At 36.9% G+C, this 24,471-nt stretch overlaps 1 protein-coding gene across 1 annotated transcript in view; it reads left to right on the plus strand.

Moving 5' to 3' along the window:
• ATP10D (ATPase phospholipid transporting 10D (putative)) overlaps window positions 1-24,420 on the plus strand; it is a 112,545-nt gene extending 88,125 nt beyond the window's left edge. Inside the window, exons 16-23 of the mRNA XM_063457920.1 lie at window positions 4,852-5,152; window positions 11,972-12,048; window positions 16,843-16,968; window positions 17,551-17,751; window positions 18,585-18,665; window positions 21,088-21,192; window positions 22,380-22,567; window positions 23,001-24,420. Of these exons, the coding sequence (XP_063313990.1) occupies window positions 4,852-5,152; window positions 11,972-12,048; window positions 16,843-16,968; window positions 17,551-17,751; window positions 18,585-18,665; window positions 21,088-21,192; window positions 22,380-22,567; window positions 23,001-23,253 (1,332 nt within the window). The 3' untranslated portion in view covers window positions 23,254-24,420. The remainder of the gene's footprint in view (window positions 1-4,851; window positions 5,153-11,971; window positions 12,049-16,842; window positions 16,969-17,550; window positions 17,752-18,584; window positions 18,666-21,087; window positions 21,193-22,379; window positions 22,568-23,000) is intronic.
• The last annotated feature ends 51 nt before the right edge of the window (window positions 24,421-24,471 follow it).

The raw sequence follows: 24,471 nt of genomic DNA on the forward strand, positions 1-24,471 counted from the left end.
GCCCATATAACGAGGTCTATGAAGGGTAAGACCCTATCTGATCTGTATATCGAGTTCTATAACTTATCTAAGCTAAATAAACAAAATCCATCTGCAGAAATGAAAACTAAAATAAATGATGTACAAAAACTAATTAATTTAAAAGTGGAAGAAAAAATTAAATTAAATATTTACAAACTAAGATTAAAAAACTATGGTACAGGTAATAGAGCTAATAAAAATTTGTCAAAAAGACTACAAAATTACCACGCGAAAAATCGAGTAGAACAACTGATAGATGGCCAAAAGGTCTATTCAACACCCGCTGCAATAGGGGAGAGATTCAATCAATTTTATGAAGATCTATATAACCTCAAAATGTCCCCTAATCTAATGGATATTCAAAACTATTTAGCGGACACGCAGATCCCAAAAGTTTCAGCGCATGATCTATTAATTTTAAACAAGATTATTTCGGCCGATGAAGTTAAATTCCAAATAAATAGACTCCCTATTAATAAAACACCAGGCCCTGACGGTTTTACGAATTTATATTATAAACAGATGCAGTCCTTATTAATTAATCCTTTAACAGACATGTTTAATCAAATAGCTCTAAACAAATTTTTTCCAACTGAATTACTACAGGCTAATATTATTCCGATATTGAAACCTGATAAAATTAGTAACAACCCTAGTAATTATAGACCTATAGCGTTGATTAATGTGGATATGAAGATCTATGCGGCCATAATTGCTGACAGAATAAAGACTATTATTGCGACATTGATCCATCCAGATCAGATAGGGTTTGTCCCGGGTAGGCAGGCATCAAACAATACTAGAAGAATAATTGACACTTTAGACTGGGCCAACAGATATCGGATTCCCTTCCTGGCCCTGTCATTAGATGCCGAAAAAGCATTTGACAGGGTCGGGTGGGGTTATCTTAGCGAACTTCTTATTGCATTTGGGTTCACTGGATGGATACACGACGCCATCATGGCTCTGTATTCCTCCCCCACTGCGAGAACGGTAGGACCAAATATCACAGCAGGGTGGTTTGCACTTAAAAACGGTACACGACAAGGATGTCCTCTTTCCCCCCTGCTGTATATCTTGTCTATTGAGCCCTTGGCAATCAATATTAGGAATAATCCTTTGATCCAAGGTGTCCATACGAATTCGATGGACGCTAAAATATCATTATACGCGGACGATGCGTTACTCACTCTTACATCTCCAGAGTCTTCTCTAAAATTTTTAATGATCGAAATTAATAAATATTCTACAATTTCGAACTTTAAGCTAAATATAACCAAATCCACAGTAATGTATGTGAATATGAACAATGACCTGGTAAACACTTTAGCCCACGCCTATAAATTTGTATGGACAGACTTGGAATTAAATTATCTAGGACTATATATAACTACCAAAGTGACAGCTATAATGGAGAGGAATATAATGTTCCTTATGAGAAATATGAATCTCAAACTAAAAAGATGGAAAAATTTAGAAACTTCCTGGCAAGGCAAAATAAATATTATTAATGCGTATATATTGCCTAAATGGCTATATTTATTTTCTATGATTCCACTCAAAGTCCCTGGGCCCTGGCTGGCTATGATTCAATCCAGTTTCAATAATTTTATCTGGAATAATAAAAAACCTAGAATTGCTCAAAAGATATTAACTAGAAAACTGTCTAACGGGGGTTTAAACTTTCCTAGTATTACCTACAGTTATCATGCTAATATCATTAGACATATCTACCTCCTTCAGGACCCTGAGCAGGTCTTAGAACCATGGTATAATATTGAATCTGAAATGGTCCAAACAGACAGACTGCAACATTCGATGTGGATAGTTACAAAGAACTCTCTAATGAATTTGTTTAAGAACTCAACGATACTATTCCAAATTCTAGAAGAGTGGTTACTAATTAAGAAAAAACTAGCCCTAGGAAATATGATACCCAAATCATGCACATTAGACATACTGCAAATTCTTATAGAAGATCTCTCTTTAAAGAACTGGGCTAACGCTGATAGAATAAAGTTTTCACAAATTATGCAAGGAGATAATATTTTGCCATTTCAGAGCATTAGTGATATTTTCCACATTCCACGCAGGGAAATTTTTACTTATCTACGGATAAAAAACTATATTCATAAAAATGTGCTCAAATCGTCTTCTATCTATGCGAAAAAGTTGGAAGTTATATTTAACTCTCAACCCATTAAAAAAAGCATGGCTGTCGCCTTATCAATGCTGGAACTTCTTAAAGAGTCCCCATATAGTTTGATTAAGAAGTGGGAACAAGATTTAGAACTACAAATTTCTTTAGACGATTGGAACTCCTCTTTAACTCGGGTGAATAAATATATCCATTGTCTGAACCTGTCGGAATGCCACTTCAAAGTTCTCTATAGATGGTATTATACACCTGCTAGACTAGCTAAAATGTTTCACTCTTCTGATCCAACTTGTTGGAGATGTGGTAGCCATTTAGGTACGTACATACATATCTGGTGGACATGTCCAGCTGTTAAGTCTATTTGGTCTTGGGCGTTTAATATTTTTTCATTAATGACTACAAATAGAATTCCGGAGAATGCTGCTTCGGCTATTTTACATCTGAATATGTCTTTAGATTCACAAAGAGATTTTTGTTTTGCCATTCATTCTTTGATTGCGGTTAAAATCATTATCGCAAGACACTGGAAAGTATCTAAGTCGTTTGACAAACGACTATTGATAGACCAAATTAGATTCCAATTATCAATGGAATATGAGTTGATCAATAATGCGACTTTTACTTCTAAGAAAAAGAGATGGTATTGTGAATGGTTAGACAAATATAATATATTATTTGGATAGTTCTCCTATGGTTAAATTAGATATCTGCATAGACAGAGAAAGAAGGGATAAAATTAAAACAGAAGCCAATAACCTCAGTCCATGGAAAGGGAGTTGTTTGAAAAGATGCTCTAAGGAAATTTTTTTTTTTTTTTTTTCTCTTTTTTTTTTTTTTTTTTTTTTTTTTTTTTTTTTGTTGTTGTTGTTTTTGGTTTTGTCGTGGTTAATTTATGTTAGTATGCTGTCATGCGGGTCTATAATTGAACATGCGATCACTGTGTTTGATCATGTCCCATCTATCACTTATGTATTTGTTTGATACTTGTGTACACTTGTTGATCTGTATTAGTTTCAGCATACTTGTTGTCTATGTTAAATAATAATGAAAAACTTTTTCAATAAAGACATAATTAAAAAAAAAAAATAAAATAACTTTTAACATCAATTCTCAGCACTGTAGTGGTTATGGTGCCAGAAGTGCCTGACACCCCACTTTGCAATAATCAAACCATTTTAGAACGGTTTCAGTCCTTACCTGGGGTCTGCCAGTTGTTGATCCCTGCCATCACTGCAGCCAATAAAGAGCCAGCAGCACAGGGTTTAGCTCAGTGACTGAGAGTCAGGGTTTAGCTCAGTGACTGACAGGGCTCCGCCTAGGAACCAGTGTTAATTTTGTCAATTTTTGAGATTTAGTCGACTAAAACTAAAACAGTTCAGGTGACTAAAATATGACTAAAACTAAACTGGTATTTTAGTCAAAAGACTATGACTAAAACGAAATTGAAATTTGCCGCCAAAATTAAACACTGCACAGAGGGGTTGTAAAAGGGGCAAATTAGACAGACCAGGGCTTGGTAGAGAGACACCTAGAGGTGCTGGGAGGACACAGAGACACAGGGGGGGAAGGAGCTAAAGAGACAGATGTTTTCAACTGAACCGATTAGATTTTAGTTGTGTTGACTAAAATCTCCAGTAGATTAATTAAACTAAAATCTACAGGAGATTTAGTCGACTACAACTAGACTAAAACAATTCAGATGACTAAAACTAAAATGGCTTTTTAGTCAAAAGACTGACTAAAACTAAATTGAAATTAAACTCCAAAATGAACACGGATGCTCCTAAGCAACTAAGGAACTACTGCTTCTGTTAGTTGCAGTGAAGGTAGGGATTAATTCCAGGTATGAAGTCAATCCTTTCTAAAACTATTTGACTGCTTACAATGGGGGATAGAGGCTGGGCATACCTGGCACCATAACCACTACAGTACACTGTAGTAGTTATGGGGTTTAGAGTGTTCCTTTAAGCCAGTTTGCTATCAAGTAGAAGCATTTTTTTCCAATGCCTATCTTACCATAAATGTAAGGGATCTCCTACATAATTTGGCCTTGGTGAAGGCTAACTAGATCACATTTCCTGTCATAACTTAAAATATATGCAAGTTACACACTTCTTCATGTTATGCCATGGTCTGCCCTTTGTAAAATTATTCAGACTAAATCACTAATCAAAGTATTTTTCTGAATATTAACTTACAATGCTCATCCACACACATTGCCAGCCAAATGCTTGTGTTCGCCATTGATCTCTACAGATATAAAGCTCCATCTAAGATGCCTGTATTGAGATAGCAGGAACCCATTTTTTACACTTTTTGACCGGTTTGAAGGTACAGAACCACTTTTAAAATTGTTCTAGTTAAACTCTAATAAATGTATTGGTTTAATTCTTTTGACAAAATAATTACATTTACAACATATTAGAATCTTTGGATTTGCGTGAATCCTGCTACTTCCTATTTGGTAAATAATTACACCTGTCTATAATCCATCTCAGCATTTTACCAGATGGATGTAATCTCAAAACGACTGGTCTAGTTTTTAACATTTTTGTATTATTTATTTCTTTTGGAGGAGGGGGGAGGTGCACATAGTAAATGCCCCATTATACCTTGTCTATGCCAGAATTTCTAATCACTCACCTCCTATGTTTTACCTTATGTTCTTTAAGGAGACATGTGAGGCTTTGATGGACACCATTATTGAAGAAATTGAAAGCTGTATTTCCCAACCTGATTCCAAGAAAGGTTGCAAACTGCTCCGCGATACTCAAAAAATAACAGAAATACACTTTGGCTTGGTAATTGATGGAAAAACCCTGGAGCTTGCATTACATGAGACCCTACAGAGTAAATTTATACAACTCACCAGCAAGTGCAGGGCTGTCATTTGCTGTAGGGCAACACCTCTGCAGAAGAGTCAAGTGGTTAAACTAGTTCGAAATAACCTGCAAGTGATGACTTTGGCCATTGGTGAGTACATTTTCTATTAAAAAAAAAAAAAAAAGAGAGGGCTATACTGTATAGGGGTAACCACTAATTGTTAATTAAACATAAAATCACATACAGAAATATCATCAAACACAGATCCTAAAAGAGTTCAATAGATTGCTAAAATAATAATCTTTTAATGCAAGAAATTATTTATGGAAACCCCAGTGGTCTTATGGCATCCTCCATAGACCTCAGTGTTGTACCCTTGCACATGCGCGATTGTACAACACTGACCAGGCATCTGGAAAATGATGCACCAGGAACTGAAAAAGGTCCACATGTTGAAGATGATGCCAGCTACAAGGAGCTACTTCAGGTAAGTAACCCTCCTTTGGCTGCATCCCATGGTCACCAGATCCTAACGTGCAAAGGCCTCCAAAAGTGAGAGATCCGCTTCAATGATTACAAAACCCCACTACTACAACCTATTTCAATGGATAATGTTACAATTTGTTGTTCCAATTGGGATACATTGATGCAGTGATACATTTTAACTTTAACTCCTATCAGTCTGTCATATTTTGCCTTACTGGATAAGAGTTGCAGTCCACAGCACCCCCAATTAACAGGTTAGTATTAGTGAACAATCAACCACAAAGATGTTATGGACTGAACACCCATCACTCAAAGGGGAATCTGATAATAAGACTTGATGGTTAGTTCTCCAGCTGTGATCTGGAAAAGTCCAGCTTTCTGCCTGTCATTATACACGGTTTTCAATCAGAGGGGGTAACAAATATAACTTTCATCTTTTTTATTTTGAGGAATGTTTACCCTTAAAGGAACACTACAAAGTTGCGAATACAAACCTGTATACCTAACGCTATAGTGTCTCTGCCCCTATGTAGTTAAGTCCCCCTACCCTTTGGCCATAAAATAAATGTGTTGCACACCATTTTCTAGCGCCAAGACTCCCTCTGTGCTGCTCACATCTCCTCCTCCCGCAACATCATCGATGATGCACCATTGGTCCAAACCAATGCTCTTCGTAGATGAGCTCTAGGTAACTGATGCTCATTTGTGGTGAGCCCTGAGTACGCATCCAAGCTTCCTTATTGGAAAGCAACACATTCAGTGCTGTCCTATGACCTTTTGCGTCACGTGACTGAATTTTACTCAGTCAATGCTGCAGAAACGCCTCTAGTAGCTGTAGGTGTGAAAGCCAGTAGAGGTGGATTTACCTCTGTAATGTAAATATTGCTGTTTTTAAAAACAAAAACAAAACTGCAATGTTTGGTTCCAGTGGTTCTAATTTTTTTTATTATTGGGAATATTTTTTTCTGTAATATCTATTTTTATATGTAGATTTTCCTCCACCATGATTTCCTTTTTTTTTTAAAGTCAGAACATGTAATGTATAAACCCAAGGCTCTCCAGTTAATGATTTGATGTTTAAATTCAACATTGTAAAAAAAAAAGTAATAAAAAAAAAATCCTTTTCTCAACATAGTAAGCTTATATTTCACTGTTCACGTTTTGCAAATCAGAACATCCCCACTGTTGTATTGATTTAAAGAGCTGTACCTTTGATCTAGGTGACTTAGTAATATTGGAAATATTGCTAACCTTAGTGGTAGTTTTTTTTTTCTTACCAGATTTGTCCAGAGAGCTTAACGTTGTAGGCTTGAACTGCTGAAGATCACACCAGGTCAGGCATAGTCAACCTTCGGCACTGCAGATGTTTTGGACTACACCTCCCATGGTACTTTGCCAGCATTATGGGTATAAGAACATTATGGGGGATGTAGTCCACAACATTTGGAGTGCCGAAGGTTGCCTATCCCCGGACTAGGTCATCTGAGCTTAGTTTTTTGTCATAATGACCATTAATATTTCAACATTTTAAATCAACATTCTGTTAGTTATTCATATTTGTTTAATTATAACCAAGAAATATTTGTTCAAAATGCACGTGTTACTGTTTTAAAAGAACGTTTTGGAAAACTCTTAATTATTATAATGACTAGTTCTTGGACCAAGTTAGACTTGTTTGTCTGCCACGGCTGCCAGTCATAAATCTTATGAAATCTTTTGTGTACCAAGTAAGTTATTTTTAAAGGCCTGACAAACCTGATCAAAAAAAATGCCTTGGTATTAAAAAAATAAAATTAGGTAAGCAATGTGTAGAAGGCACATGTAAGACAGTAAATAATTTTTCTCATGTTGAGAGTGTTTACGTCACACTGGGAGTGCTACTGAACTCTAGAAATCTGAATGGATTGGTCTAAAATAGGAGTAGATACAATTGAGATGAAGAATCAGAATAAGTCTCTTTTCAGCTATGTAACTATGTAAATGCATGGAACACTGCAAACCAGCCTCTCAGCAGGCCTTTCACAATAAAAGGACAAATAATTTTTTTTGTGTGGACATTTAGGTCGTCTTTTATGAAGTAGGACTGAACGACTGATATATTTTGGGAAGAGCATTAGGAACAAGTTCAGTAAACACAGGACCTCTCGTGACTCATTTCTAGCCTTAAAGGGACACTATAGTCACCAGTGCAACTACAGGTAGTTCCCGACTCTACAAACTAATTGGTTCCAAAGCGTAGTACATAAAGTGAAAGTTCATAAAGTGAGAACTAATTTCCCATAGACACAATGTAATAAACACGGGTTCCGTTCCTGACCAACAAATTTTACCATTGAAAACCTAAATTATTAAGTACAAATACAACATGAAAGCATAGCAAATACATGTATGTTGTAGGAATATTAAAGGCATGCATACCATATTGAAATCCTCATCAAATTATCATTAATCCTCATACTATTCAATGAAGAGACATGCTGCACTTGTTGAATGGGGAACCTCTCTTAAACCCTCATACTTATTCATTTTCTTCATTATCAGCTTCCCTCTCTCCTTTATCACTTTTCTGTTACTCCTTTTATATTTACAGCTCTCAAACTTTCTTCCTTCTCCTCTTTCTCAGGCTTTTCATCCCTCCTCCTGCTCCTTACTATTGCTGCCTGCCAAAACATGGCACAATGGCAAGCGCACATACACACATACAGCTATGTCAGACACACACAGACAAATCAAGTCAAATCTATACTCAATAGCACACAGTGCAATAATATTACAGGATCTGTAATGTATGCCCGTGAAAGCACAAAGAGAATACAGTATAATCTAAACCTGTTTTTAGACTTCCCTTTATCTTCAGGAACTGTGTTCCTGATCCTCATCTCTCTTCTTGTCTACTCCTGACCACACATTCTTCTTCTTCTCTTCTTGTTTGTGCTCCAAAGCACTCTTCTCGGTCCTGTTACGTGGACCACTAACACAAAATGGAGGTGAAACAAAATGGCGGCACATCCAGAAAAAAGTGAGAAATGCCTGTATATGTATTTCTGACCCTATAGTGTTAACACGACCATCTAGCCCCCCTGGGCCCCTCATGCCTCCATAAATATAGTAAAAACTGTATTCAACTGTAAAAGAAAAACCTGTAAACTTACTGTATTTAAGCCAGAAGCTGTAAATCTGCATGCTGTTGGACTGCGGAAACACAAGCAGTCTGCTGACGTGATGGCCTGATCCAATCACAGTGCTTCCCCATAGGATTGGCTGAGACTGACAAGGAGGCAGATCAGGGGCAGAGCCAGCATAATTCAAACACAGCCCTGGCCAATCAGCATCTCCTCATAGAGATGAATTGAATCAATGAATCTCTTTGAGGAAAGTTCAGTGTCTGCATGCAGTGGGAGGAGATACTGAATCACAGGATGCTCTTGCACAGCAGATCTGAGTGGATGGAGGCATATTATGCCTCCATCAACTCCGAAGTCCCTCTGGTTCACTCTGAGTGACTGCAACTGGAGGTGTTCCTAGCTTTCAATGTAAACACTGTATTTTCTCAGAAAATACAGTGTTTACATGAGAGGCTGCAGGGAGCTATAGTTCTCACCTGAACAACCTCATTAAGCTGAAGTTGTTCAGGTGACTATAGTGTCCCTTTAAGGGGAAACTGTCAAAGAATTTTTAATATGATATTTATTAGGGGACGTTAAACCATGTTTCTCGCTCTGTTTGTAATGTGGGTCCTGGGTATGACTGGTCTGAACTGGATTGGGATAGCCAAATATTTAAATTTAAAAGAAAATAGAGAATTACATGGAAAAAGGGTTAATACAAGCTGTATGTGATTTCAATGTTTTATTCAATTAAAGGATCACTATAGGGTCAGGAACACAAACATGTATTCCTGACCCTATAGTGTTAACACCACCATCTTGGACCCTCATGCCTCCATAAATATAGCAAAATCTTACTGTATTCAAGCCTGAAGCTGTAGATCTGCATGCTGTTTGCCTCAGAAAAACAAGCTGTCTGCTGACATATTTAGAAGTGGTGGCCTGATCCAATCACAATGCTTCCCCATAGGATTGGCTGAGACTGACAAGGAGGCAGATCAGGGGCAGAGCCAGCATGATTCAAACACAGCCCTGGCCAATCAGCATCTCCTCGTAGAGATGAATTGAATCAATGAATCTCTGAGGAAAGTTCGGTGTCTGCATGCAGAGGGAGGAGACACTGAATGTTTGGATGCATTTTAGGCAGCCATGACCCAGGAAGGATCTCTAACAGCCATCTAAGGAGTGACCAGTGAAGTTATCACTAGGCTGTAATGTAAACACTGCATTTTCTCTGAAAAGACCGTATTTACAGCAAAAAGCCTGAAGGTAATGATTCTACTCACCAAATTCAATAACCTGTAGTTGTTCTGGTGACTATAGTGTCCCTTTAAGTAATTTTCAGAGAAGTGATAGTTCCCCTTAAAACAAAATCTTAACGGCAGGTGTAGTTCTATTAAAACTCTGTCTACCTTTAATAGCCCTTGCTGCACCTTTACCTAAATTCTGCGCCAATCTGTCAACACTATATTTAAGTAACCAACACCAACTGAGATAGAAAGAAACACATGCTTAGCTGCAATGTACATAAACACTATAAATTCGGAAGGAGTAAGAATGCTCATTAGACAGGTGGTCCTTGACAGCTTTCACATAAGTGACCCCGAAAGAATGAAAGTTCAGAGTAAAAGTTCCATGTGGATTTTATGTATTTATAGTCGCCATTTGTTATGCTTACTGCTGCATGCTGGAGATTTAGTGAATGCTTATTCCGCACTCCATGCATGTTTTCTGGTTTATAATAGGAGTCGGTCATGTGGATAATGCCATCTATGTTTCCACTAACATTACTATGCTTTTTGTCACATTAAAAGAGATTTGCTAGGGGTTTGTGGGTGCTATTATTACCTGAAATACCATACCTAAAAATATAGCCATTAAATACTTGAGGATTGCCCAGCCATGTGTAAAGTATAAAATAAATAGATTAAATAGAGCACTCCTTGGAAAACTTTTTCAAAGTGTATTACAGTTTACAATCAACGTTTTGACCCTCCTGGGTCTTTATCAAGATCAAATGACAAAACATACAGTGCATCAATATATATCATAACAAATTAGTGTGTGTGTGTGTGTGATCGCGCCCATCAGTGTTCCATGGTATGTCTTGTTTTAGAGACAATCCCAGTAGGGAGTTTAGAATATGTGTGCTCCAGGCACAAGCGGCTATTTTGGTTTTCCAGTTCACATCAGGAAGATTAAAGTCACCCATGATGATAACTTCATTGTAATTTTAGCCATGTCCTCAACTAGTAAATTATCTAACTCTTCTATTTGTCTTGGGGACCTATAAATCACACCTACACGAGCTACTGTGTAATTACCAAATTCTAACGTAACCCAATCGGACTCTATGTTCGCCTCACTAAACTTTATTATGCTAGATTTTATGCTATCCTTCGCATACAGGGCCACACGTGTAATACAGTACGACTGTGAACATTTTGGGCTAGACACGCTAAAGGGATTATAACATCTGGCATTGCAGTTATTAGGATTTGAGTGAAAATATTGCTGAAATCTGTTCAGAGTTTATGGTCTTAGGAAATTTACACCGCAGATATTTAGGGGTTACATTTTTGTTTTCTCAGTTTACTTATAATAGACAAACTTCACAACCCGACTAGAACTAAACGCCTTGTTTGGTGTGCAGTCAAGTGGTCTTTAGTAGTAGTAGTTTACATCCGTAGTTACATATGTTGAAAAGCATACATGTCCATCAAGTTCATTCTTTCTCACATCTGTTTTTGCTGTTGATCCAAAAGAAGGCTTTCCTATTTTGCAACAAACTAGAAAAAAATCCTTCTTGACCCCAGAATATCAGTCAGATCTCTTGTTGGATCAATAAGCTGTACACAGTGCATGTGTATGAGCATTAACCCTGTTCCAGCCTCCTTTTTCTGACTCTTCATATTCTCATATTCTGAGTAGAGCTCAGAACTCCTCCTGTATTTGTTTGTCAAATTTTGTACTGTCTCTGAGGCGTATTGTACTTTTTGTCTTTATACTTACATCAACGATATCCATGCACAGTGCTCCGGAATGTGTTTAATGTTTTATAAATCAAGTATGAGTTAATATATTAATGTTCTGCATCGTCATGCAGTGAATGATGATACAGAGCATAAAGATGTTCAAAAAGCAAATGTCTTAAGGATGAAGTGCCTCGAGTGGCTGTCTGCACTTTAAGAAATTAGGTATATAATCATAATAATATATATTATGTTTCTCTGACATTAAACCATGTCCTTATCATTACTCTACTAATAACATAAATTTGTTCACACATCCTGCCTTTGGCTGTTGAAATATATTCCCTTGAAGCAAATAATGTTAACTATATTTGAATTTTTCTCCATCTTCTTGCATCCCTAAGGTGATGGTGCCAATGATGTGAGCATGATTCAGGTTGCCGATATTGGGGTTGGAATTTCTGGTCAAGAAGGCATGCAGGTACTGTTACTTTTGTTTCTTTATTGGGATAGGTCATTTGAAGTAGGCATTGCATTGTTAATAACATTTACAATTAATCTAAGCACATGTTGAATTGAATAGGATTTTTTAACATTAATGGAAACTTTGCAGTATTTATTTATATGGTACCCCTGGTTAGCGGCAGAATTGTGAACCAACAACTTTAATTCAATCCCAAACCATCAGAGTGGGATACTGTGGTACTGCCTCTAATATGATACCTCTAATGTCCTCAAAACCAACTGAGTATAGGGTGTTATGAAATGATAAGAAGACAATAAAACAAAATCTAGTACAGTATTTTCATTGCTGGTGATATTAGATGAAAATAAAGAAATACACTTACAATTTTCCGGAGCTTAATATCCTCTCCAGATGTATTCACTTAGACAGTATGTTCCCCGTCTATGGATATGCTGGTGTAAGTCCTGGTCCTCTGTTAGGAGCTGGTGTAAGTCCTGGTCCTCTGTTAGGAGCTGGTGTAAGTCCTGGTCCTCTGTTAGGAGCTGGTGTAAGTCCTGGTCCTCTGTTAGGAGCTGGTGTAAGTCCTGGTCCTCTGTTAGGAGCTGGTGTAAGTCCTGGTCCTCTGTTAGGAGATATCCCCAGGCCTGTCAGCAGTGGGCAGCAGTTAACAGTTGCTGGGGATGTTTTCTTTCAGTACGTTGTATTTCAGCAGCACAGGTACACCAGCAGAGAAATATAAAAACATACATGGATATTTTGCGTTGTATTGAAATAACTTTCTATGTTTTGCATTCGTTGATCTAATTCAATTTCTGCAGTCTATCGTTTTGTGTTAATGAAGTAGGAATTCCTGTAGGTGTCACTGTTGCCCTTGAAACACAAATCTAGGTCTACAATAAGCCTTCTGTTTCTAAAGATAATTCAGAAACGTTTTCAATGTTGTTTAAAATATAGTGTATGTGGATAACCATCAATCTCTTGACTCTCTAGTCTGTGTCTTCATTCTCCGTTATGAACTTGATTTTTGTTTTTCTATGTTAAATACCTTGGAACTCTTACAGTGTTTGTTTAATTTGGTCTGTTACCAAGCAACCATTACTGGATAAATTAGTGTTGTCTGTTATGTTTATAATCTTTCTACAAAATCAGTGTACCCTAGAGCTAATGGTATTCATTTCATTACAATGCATACCTTTCCTATTTCATTACTGCTCAACTATAGGGACACTCCACTTTTTTTTTTTTTTACTGCAGACATGCATGTAAAAACATTTCACAAGATGGCATACAACAAGGCACTACAAAACTACAAATGTGGATCAGGCACCACTAAATTTGCAAAGGCCCAATATAGACAAGTTCATTTTTAGACCTGTACCTATTAGTGTCATTAAAAAACACCTAAATAATCTAAAAATGAAAAACCAGTCTGGACCTGATCAAATCCCAGCAATGCTATTAACGAATAGTTGGTGTCTGCATACAAACCCAAACTTTGGAAGACTGTGAGAGTAGTGCCTATCCATAAAAGTGGTGACACTACTTTAGTTTCTAACTATCGCCCAATATCATTGCTCCCAGTATTGTCAAAAATCCACAACTATGTGAGTATTACCAATAATCAAACTATCTGACCCCTGATCAATCGGGTTTTCACCAGAATCACTCCACTACAACTGCCCTTTTAAAAGTTTGCAATGACATCCAAACTGGCATGGAACAAGGCGACCTGAGTGGAGCTATTTTCCTTCATTTTGCAAAGGCCTTTGACACAGTAGACCACGACATTCTACTGCACAAACTCAAAAACTCAGGTATTGGTGATTGTTCGCTAACCTGGTTTCGATCGTATGTATCGGATCGCTCGCAATATGTGTCCATTTCTGACGGCGACTCCTTCCCTCTCCCAGTCACGTGTGGTGTTCCCCAAGGTTCCATTCTCGGCCCCCTTCTATTTACATTATTTATAAATGATCTGCCTAATGTCTGCAAATTCTCAAATGTACACATGTACGCAGATGACACAGTAATCTATGCGAGCAAATCCAATCTACCGCAGCTTGAGGCTCTGCTCCAAGACCAGTTTACAGAGGTAGAAAAGTGGATCGCAAAAAACACTCTTCCTAAACACTGACAAAACTCTTTCAAATACTTGGGTATGATGTTAGACCCCAATCTATCTTTTGGCCTCCACATAGAAAAACTTGCATCTAAACTTTATCCAAAACTAGGTGCCCTGTACAGAAACAAATCCTGCCTAAGCCCAACAGTAAAGGAAAAGCTTGTACAGCAAATGCTGATGCCAATCATTGATTATGAGGATGTAGTATATGCATCTGCATCGCAATCCGACATTAATAAAATTAACACATTGTATAACTCGTTCTGCCGATTTGTGCTACAATGTAATTACAGGACCCACCATTGTGACATGCTAAAAGAACTAAACTGGCTGTCGCTGGAATCCAGACGCACCCTTCATCTTTCCAGCCTTGTGTTTAAGAGCTATTGCAATAAAAATTTTTTGCAGAACGGAAGAAAAAAAAAAAAAAAAGAGGACTATTTCTTTACACATTAAGCTTTTCAGCAAGCTAAAGTGCTTTAGGGGTCTGGAGTGTCCCTTTAAGTTAGTAAGGAATATTTGTGTTTGAAAGTGAGCTGTGAGTATGGACTCCAGTGTTAAAATTTCATGTTTATTAAAAAGCCAGAGTGTTTAATCATTCCCTTCTTCCTTTCTGCCCTCTTTTAAAGAAACCGTCACTTCCACAATTTAAGCAGAAACAAATAGTGAACTAAAAGCTAACCATTGTTTTAAGTTCCTCTTTCAATTGTTCCGGTACATATGGCAAGAGAGTGTTTAGACATCAGACATCTCAGTAAAAAAAATAAAAAGTATTCAACATGCAGCCCAGCATTGATAAGTGGATACAAAAAGAGGCCATATGCTATACCAAACGCCATGAAATGGATGAGCACATACTTAGATGCTACACATACTTAGAATGCTACAGACAACATCAGTATCAGAAGAAATAGTGGTTCAGTACTCCTCCACTATAACAGCTGTAACATAGTGCCTCTCCTATGGGAAAGCATTGTGATTGGCTGAGATCATCAATTCTAAGGAGGCGGATCAGGGGCAGAGGCAGCGCCGGCAGACCCATGCGGTGCTGGAAAGAAGTAGTTTTTTTTTTTACTAGCGGTAAGGAGGGACCAGGAGGTCTTAATAGTTAAACACTATAGGGTCAGGAATACACTTTGTGTTCAAGGGCTATGGCAAGGGCTGCATAAAAAGTGATTTAACTACTAAATGGCAGTGCATTTAGCAGTAAAGCCTGAGAGGCATGATCTACACACGAAAACTGCTTCATTAAGCTAAAGTGGTTTAGGGGACTATAGTGTTCCTTTAAGGTTTTGGGGGGGGAAAAAAATTCTCCTTTTCTTTCATTTTTAGTTGTTTTATTATGACCCTTAGAATAGCACCAGTGTTGTTTGTTTTGATGTTTTATAGAGGTTATTTTTTTTTTTTTTTTAGCTTGCCACTTCATGCATTTTATTTTTAACATAGTTATATGGGTTCAAACAGAGACTCAAGTCCATCAAATTTGTACTTTCACGCATCTGTTCCTGCTCTTAATCCATTGTGAAGTTCTTTAGAGTAAATTTGTTGTATAACATCTGTTTCCCCAGTAGATGACAGGAATACATATTAGAAGTTAATTAAAATAGTTAGTATACACAAAAATATGCTTACAGTGGAATTTTCAAACTTCTTCCTTGCTACTGTTTGTGATATATATATATATATATATATATATATATATATATATATATATATATATATATATATATATATATATATATATATATATATATATATATATATATATATATATATATATATATATATATATAGAGAGAGACACACACACACACACACACACATTAATGTATTCCTCCCTTTATCATACCGCAAATGTTACCCTTGTGTAATCGGAGTGACAACAGAGGGGCTGGGGTGCTGGGGGAGCACTACTTTTTGGGGGAAACTATTTGAGAATACTTGAGTGGACTGCAGCCAAAGACTCCTTGCACCGCATCCATTACAATACGCAGTAATGGTAGTGGTACCTAAAATGTCTCTTTACAGTCAAGTGCCTCTTAGAAATAACTAAAACACTTTAGTGACTGTTAAACACAGCTAAGTGTTCCCATACATTGTACTGCTACTCTATGAGATGAAGCCTATTGGTGCAGTGTGACAAATGCCATACTGGTGCAATACGAACACCAGTGCTTTTCTGTGGAGGGCATTTTATTGTCAAATATAATTCGCTGGATGAAAAAAAATAATATAATTTTACGGTTTTATTTCCTACAGGGGGCCCATTGGAAATACCTATATGTATTTATAACAACTGATGACTTCCTACCTGCGTCTTCGCCAGGCTTGTTCTCTTACTTGGGACCCCACCTGGCGCTGAGGCAGTTGTTCAGCAGAATAATGATGCTCTCAGTCAATAAATGAGCATCCATGCATAGAAACCTGCATAGAATCTGGGATAGCTGACTCCCCTGTGAATCTGCCAGAGGGGGAGTTAAATGATAGTAAATACTGCTCGTACAGACTTCAGGCACCATGACTACTTCAAATGACTCAAATAATCACGGTGGTTGAAGTAGCGTGATCATTGTTTTAGGCATAAAGAATATTAGTAAATATTGCAAACCAGCTCCCTGACAAGTGAATAGATTGCCTTACTTGCCTTTATTGTATTTGTGACATGCTGAAATCTGTCTTTGTTGCAGGCGGTCATGTCCAGTGATTTTGCAGTTTCACATTTCAAACATCTGAAAAGGCTGCTTCTTGTTCATGGACACTGGTGTTATACCAGGCTTGCCAACATGATTCTCTACTTTTTCTACAAGAATATAGTAAGTGGATTTGAACAATGCATACAGGGAGATGGTTTCTAGATGGGTCAATTAATTAATTAATTATCCTAGCTTATATATCACATAATAAGCACTTAGAAAACCAGTTTGGTGTAACACAAAAAGTCAGACACCATACAGTCAATCGCAAACTTATTCAACTAGCAGATCAAAGCTATCACTTTTCTGGAATTTGCTCCATTGAATATATAAATGATGATAATCACCTATAGCAAATGTAGGCAACCTTTGACACTGCAGATGTTGTGGTCTACATCTGCTCTTTTGTTTTGCCAGCGATATGGCTATGAGAACACTGGGATATAGTCCACAACATCTGACCTATAGCTTGTGTTTACGATTTTTCATGTGATGCTTCATTTTATTTTAAATTTATATTAAAGATTTAGCACATTACATCATAAACTAGACAAGGCAAAGTCTTCTTCTTTCCTTCTTGTCTCTGTATGTGATCTCTGTGCTGACTGCCAGCTTAACCAGAGATTGATGGAATCTATTCATTGAGGATAACTTAAAATCTAAGCATATTCAATATTCCTTATTTTTCTTATTCCACACCAGATGTTTGTGAACCTGTTGTTCTGGTACCAGTTTTTCTGTGGTTTTTCGGGAACGTCAATGACAGATTTCTGGATGTTAATTTTGTTCAACCTGCTCTTCACTTCGGTTCCGCCTATTATATATGGGGTTCTTGATCAAGACGTCTCTGCAGAGACCCTGATAGGGCTCCCTGAGCTCTACAAATCTGGCCAGAGATCAGACGTAAGATTTCCATTTCTCTTACAAATCATCAGAAAGTTATATTATTAATGAATAATTTTTTTTTTTTTTTTATTTATTTTTTTATAGATCCCTCAAATATTTACGTTTCATTAACCAGAGCTCAATACATGATCTGGATAGCGTTTACTCTTTCTAATATGTCTTTTGTTATTTTCATGAATCCATGTAATATTTCAAGTGACTATAACCAATTTCCATGTTATGGAATGTCGCTTTTATACTTTTCTGTCTTAAATTCTACAAATTTTTGTTGCAATTTATTTTTCTATTTACCCAAAGTACTTGGATGCTTGACATATAAAGTGCTTTGATATTAAAGCGCAGAATTATTTGAGAAGCTGCAAGCACTAAAAACTACAGTGTAAAAATAAGTAAATAATAACTGCATTTTTATTATTTGGATGTATAAGTGGTAATCATTTTTTATATGTAGAAATTTGATTTGCACATTTAAGCGCAGCACTTGTTTATGATTTGTAATTTATTTTCAACGGTTACTTTATTTGCGCCCTGACCAACATTTTGAAGACGTGCAAATATTTAGTCGATGCAACAGATTTATGAATATTTTCGCCACTGTAAATATTGAAGCTTTCTGAAATTAGGAAATTCTGAAAAAAAACTAGCAGAGTTTGCAACAAAGAACAATGTCACTTTCTAGATCACTCTAATAAATACAATCAAAATAATGGCTGGATTTAACTGTCACTTTTGAGAAAACTTTGATAAATATCCCCAATTGAAATTTCTGCTTCCTTAACAAATAAAGGTTTATCTGCTACATGTATTGACTGATTCCTTTCTGTTTGTAGGCTTATCAGCCCTCGACATTCTGGCTCACAATTTTGGATGCTTTTTATCAGAGCCTGGCATGCTTCTTCATCCCATTTTTTGTAAGTATGAAGTGTTTTCTCATTCAGAGACATTGTGGTTTTTGTTTTTTTTTGGAAACTTGCTTTGATCACAGGCTCTCTTATAGCTTATTTATTGCACTCTGATTTTTGTTCTTACTTTAGTCTTTAGTTTGTGTATGTGGAATGCTATGTTTTAAAGCAGAATATTTTTAATATGAATTTGTATTCAATGATGCATGAGTGGATTTGGTACATTGCTACAAGGAAATAATGGGAATTGTATTCAGCAATATGTACCAAAATATTTTAATAAGAGAAATTAGATATTAAAGGACACAAACAGCAGCATGAATTGGCAGTGTCTTTTATTTTGAGGTTTACCTTAATTTATGGATAATGACTTTTAAATGACAAACTATTATAAGTAAAAAATCAATCAATTACACTTATGAAAGCCAGTCTACCCTTCCATAGCCAGACTGCCATACCATTCACTTTATAGATACAAATCCATCCTTCTTAAAGAACCACTAAAGTCACCCAGATAAACTTCATCTCAATGAAGTGGTCTGGGTGCTCTGGTCCTGTCATTTTAATCCTGCACTGTAAAACATTGCAGTTTTTTTTTTTTTTTTTTTTTTTTTTATATATAAACTGCAGTGTTCAACATACTTAGTGCCCGTTTTCCAGCATGGGGTAAACCTCCATCATATGATGTGGAGGCTTATCAGAGAGCATTCAATTCAATGCTTCCTCTGAGAAACATTAAAGAGCATGTGTGGCACTTGCCGTGCATGGACATCCAGTGCCAAATGTTTCTGATTGGACCAGTGGCCATCTATATAGCTGAGAGGGGTGGAAAAGACAAGATATGTCTTACCGAACATGTACTACTTCATAGACCCCCAAAATGAGAATTTGTACATCGGACTGGTGAGCAGTCCCAGGTCCACATATGCATAAGTATGTAGTTGGGTGCATACTATAGTTCCCCTGTAGGGGGTGACATTATGTAAATTGTGACTGATACTTTGATAAGTATGGATCACTCACTCACTGTTGGTTGGGATTTGCGTGTAGGTGGGAGATATTGGAGTGGATGGTTGACTGACCATTATTCTCATGTTGTATAGGATGTAGGGATAAGGATGAGACCTGCATTTCATGACTAGTACTGTTGGAGGTCTCTTATATTGCCCATTTGTGTTTCCATATGCCCACTGTAATTTTTTGTGGATCTAATTTGTGTGCTTGCCACCATTTCATACATCCAGTTAGTTTTGTGGTTGTTTTACATCTTCTCGCCATCAACGTATTTGCAGCAATTATAACCTGGAATAATGGTTTGCTTTCGATTATAGGTAGGGTTTTCTGTCTCATGAAGAGCAGGCACAGCTCTGGGGTTAGAGGTATGTGTGTGGACAGTGTCTCATTGATAACATTGGAAACTATGTCCCAGTATCTTCATAGAATCGAGCACTGCCTTCAGATATGGTACATGGAACCAACCTCAGCATGGCATTGCCAGCATTTATTCGAGGTGCCAGGATATATGTGGGCTAATCTCACCGGGACCAAGTACCAGCGGTATTGCAGTTTTCGGAGTATTTCTAGATGTGATGTGCAAGCAGTGGTTCCCCTGTGTGCAGTGTATGCCTCTTGCCATTGTTCTTCAGTGAAAGTTTTGTTGAGGTCCTTGTGCCCCACTGATATGAATGTTTCCTCCTGTCTGTCTCCTGTGTTATGTGTGAGGAGTATTTTCTTGTGTTGTTTCGGGTCGAGGCACAGAGATTAAAAATTGGTTAAGGTGGGGGTAGATAGCGTCTGTCGTAGATTGGAAGTGGGATTTGAGTTGTAAGTAAGAAGCTATTTTTAGTTTTTTTTTTACACAGGAATGTGAAACTTGCACATATTGCTATGTGCTGATCACACATTGCGTTTTAGTCCATGTAAATATGTCTGTGTCTGTTATTGTGCTGTATAAATGACATACACCTGAAACATGGGTAAGACAAACTTTTTTTTTTCTGCAGTAGAATATGACTTTGTTTATTTGCCACAGTGAACCTGCAAGAGATTATGGGTAAGGTAAAAGATCTGTGAGAAATGTACAAAATGAAGTTAGATCTATTGAGAAACAAAAAGTTATATCATATCTAATTATGTATCTCGTTGCCTGCAACTGCTATATTTTGTAAAGAGCTCTAGATGTGGAGTATTGTATAAAGAACTAATAAATATAACTTACAATAAATGATAAATGTATGTCCCTTTATGGCGAATAAGAAACATTCTTAGAGTGCATCTTTAACCCCCGTCAACTACAGAAAGTTGTCCTTCTCCTCCACGTCAACACATGCAAGATAGCTTTTGTGTCTTCAATGTGTTGACTCCGTTAAGTAGTTTTCACCCCTTATATTACTTGCAATATATATAATGTTCTGTCTTGTCTCCTTTGCAGGCTTATTTTGGCTCTGATCTGGACATTTATTCTTTTGGAAACCTCATAATAACACCAACACTGTTTGTGGTTTTGCTACATCTTCTAATTGAAAGTAAAAGCCTGGTGAGTTGGAGACTTCAATGCAGAAAGCACAATAGCTGGCTGGGATTGTCTTCTGATGGAAACTTTTTTTTTTTGTGCAACAATTTTATGTTTTTTTTTTTTTTTTTGTGCTGAATAGTGATTAAGATTTAATTAGACAAATATTTTATCTTTGTAGTCTGTTCAAATGATTCCAATTCAACAATGGAAATCTTTATTTTATTCAATCCTGTGCTGTCTGAGTGTGTATTGTGCAAGAGAAGCATAACCAAGAACTGTACGACTGACTGTTCTATCAGCTGGTTACTTTACATAGGAGTTAAATAGACATTTATGTATCAAAACCTCAATATCTTAATATGGGGGTTTTGGTGCACAGATGCATTTTTTTCAGACATTGTAAAATATTGCCGTTTCAGTGTTTGTATATTTGTACAAAAACATGCCTCTAGAGTAGGGGTGCCCAAAAGGTAGATCCCCAGATGTTTTAGATTAAGGGGCAGTGTATTAGATTGGGTGTAAGGGGCAGTGTATTAGAGTGGAGGGAGGGGGGGACAATGTATTGGATTTGTGGGCAGTGTATTAGAGTGGAGGGGGGCAGTGTATTGGATTTGTGGCAGTGTATTAGAATAGGGTGGGGGCAGTGTATTAGATTGGGTCTGCATGGAGGCGCTGAATGCTCCCCATGGAGATGCTTATTGGCCGCACAGCGTTTTGCCACACATGCACAATAGCTTCCCAATGCTTTCCTACGGGAAAGCATTGGATTGGCTGAGATCATCAAACTTGATGATCTCAGCCAAAGTGAAGAACACACTTCAAGGACTTCAAAATCAACAAGATAACATCAAATGTTTTTTACAGCTACGCAACAGCATACAGTCACAATTTCAGTCCCATTACCAAACTTTTCTCAATATGTCAAGGTAGTTGGACTGAAACATTGGTTATATGCAAATGCATGTCTCCTTAAAATAAATTTGCTCTTTTGTTTACTTTGAAGCCCTACGAGCGTAACGACGTTCAGTGTCAGGCGACTTTTTTTGTACTGTACTTTTTTAAATAAACAAATTTTGCCCATGTTAGCCTTTGAGTTTGACATGTTTGATGTAAATGAATAGCATGTGCATTCACAATATAACCAAGGAGATGCTTTTATAATACACACAGACTGTTATCAAGTTATTCACTTTTTTTTCTCCCCCCAGACCTGGATTCACTGGACAGTAATGGTTGTTAGTGTTGTTGCATACTTCTTGTTTTCCTTGGCGTTTGGAGCTCTTTGTATTAATTGCAACCCACCCGCCAATCCATACTGGATTATGCAAAGGAATTCAATGGACCCAGTATACTACCTCATCTGCGTTATGTCTGTAATTGTCGCACTTTTGCCTCGGTAAGTCCTAATTTTTCTGTAAGCATTATTTTAAAGATTCGTGAAAAATAGGTAAAAAAAAAAAACTGTCACTGAATGCTGGTTCCGTATCAGTTTGCAATTGCTTCCAGGCCAATATGTGCCAGTCATTCTTCAACTGATGGTATATATGTATTGGTCATCTCTATTGGTTATTTGTAGTCAGTATTCCAAGCACTTTTTAACATAACTAGAAATTGTCATGTAGTGAACCACAAATCTTGATCGGAATTTCTTTTATTTGCATATCTATATAATATATTTAAAAAAAAAAAAAATGGCGATCATCTCCTGCTTGTAGTGTGGTATTAAGAAGGGTTATTAAATAAGGATGTAAAATGAGCAATTCACATAGAAAAAAGGGCCTGGCTTTGATACTGATTGTGATTAATTTTTATTTACTTTTTTAATTTAGGTATATTTACAGGGTATTTCAAGGAACTCTGTATCCCACTCCACAGCTGAGAGCAAAGCTGCTTGACCTAATGACACCTCGCAATCGCATGGAAGCCATTAAAATCTGGATAGGCACGAAGACTCCAGAACCCGTGGATAATGCATTCTATGCCACAGATGGCAGCATATCTGCAAAGGAGAGTGATGAGACTGATTGCATGTTACCTGAAGACAAAGATCTTCCACTTCCAGGAAGCGTGGTGGTTGTATAGCGGTGCCTTTTCTTTCTTAATAGAGGGAAAATAGGAACTCTAGTACTACATTCCTAATCTCTGCCAAACTGGCTTTTGGCAGTGTTTGGAAATCTTATTTTCTGGGATTTTTTTTTAAAATCTCTTTTTGAGCTACCAGTTGTCAGAAGGGAACGTCACTACATTTTTTCCCAGAATCTGATGCAGTTTATTTTGTTTCTATAACATTGGTTACGGTGGTGTTCTGGTTATCGTTAATAAACATTTAACCATTTACATTGCAGGAGACTCAGTTGATGTGGGGCTGGTCAGCAGCTGCTGTTTTTTTGGGGGGGAACACGACATGCACACTATGTCTCTGCCCACTACATTATTTTATACAGTTTTTTTTTTTTTAATTGCAAATTCAGCTGGCAGTGTGTGATGGCACATTAATTTAGAAATTGGTCACACATATTTAATATACTGTACTCCCACACAATGTCTAAAAGGTTATTTTCGATAGCAGAGGCATGTCATCACCTTTTCTCCTGAATTTGCAGCGCTGTATGCCAAAAGATTATAAGAGAAAAAAAAAAAAATATATATATATATATTCCCATTCACGCAGTCATCCGAGATCGTGAAAAATACTCAAAAAATTAGAAATGTCATACATGAAAAGAGTAACTGGGAATATTATATATAAAAAATATCTTTGTACGAAAAGGATCTACGTTTTAGATGTTGACTCCTCTTCCGTTAACTGGGTGACGTGCTTTTAATGTTGAAAGACTCTGCAAACCTCTATGCAGATTGGGTTATTTATATTAAATAACCCATAACCCATATGAGATTAGTATATTCCTAAATACAGTATTATTGTTTTTTAGTACTCTGTCATAATTGAATTTCTGATGTTTTTTTGCATTTTTTAAAACCAAACCAAATTCAGTGTTAATACGAATGTTTCTGAAGGTATTCTACTGACTGATTTTATTCCAGTATTACCTGATACCTGGTTATCGGAACATGTTCTTCGGTTGTGTTGGCATGCTAACAGTCCTAGGAGTTCCTTGATTTCACAAGGTATTTTTCTCCAACTTTGTTCTCTTGTTTATAATACTGGAAATTGAACGTTTATGTTTAGCAGTTGTATGCAACAGAGTTGTGTGAAGTCTTAACATATATCTATGATTAAAAAAAAAATGTTGAAAATAGATTTTGATTTGCTTTACTTTTTTAATATCACCTTTCGAA

This window comes from Pelobates fuscus, chromosome 6 (genome assembly GCF_036172605.1).
Source record: "Pelobates fuscus isolate aPelFus1 chromosome 6, aPelFus1.pri, whole genome shotgun sequence".
Taxonomy (NCBI): Eukaryota; Metazoa; Chordata; class Amphibia; order Anura; family Pelobatidae; genus Pelobates; species Pelobates fuscus.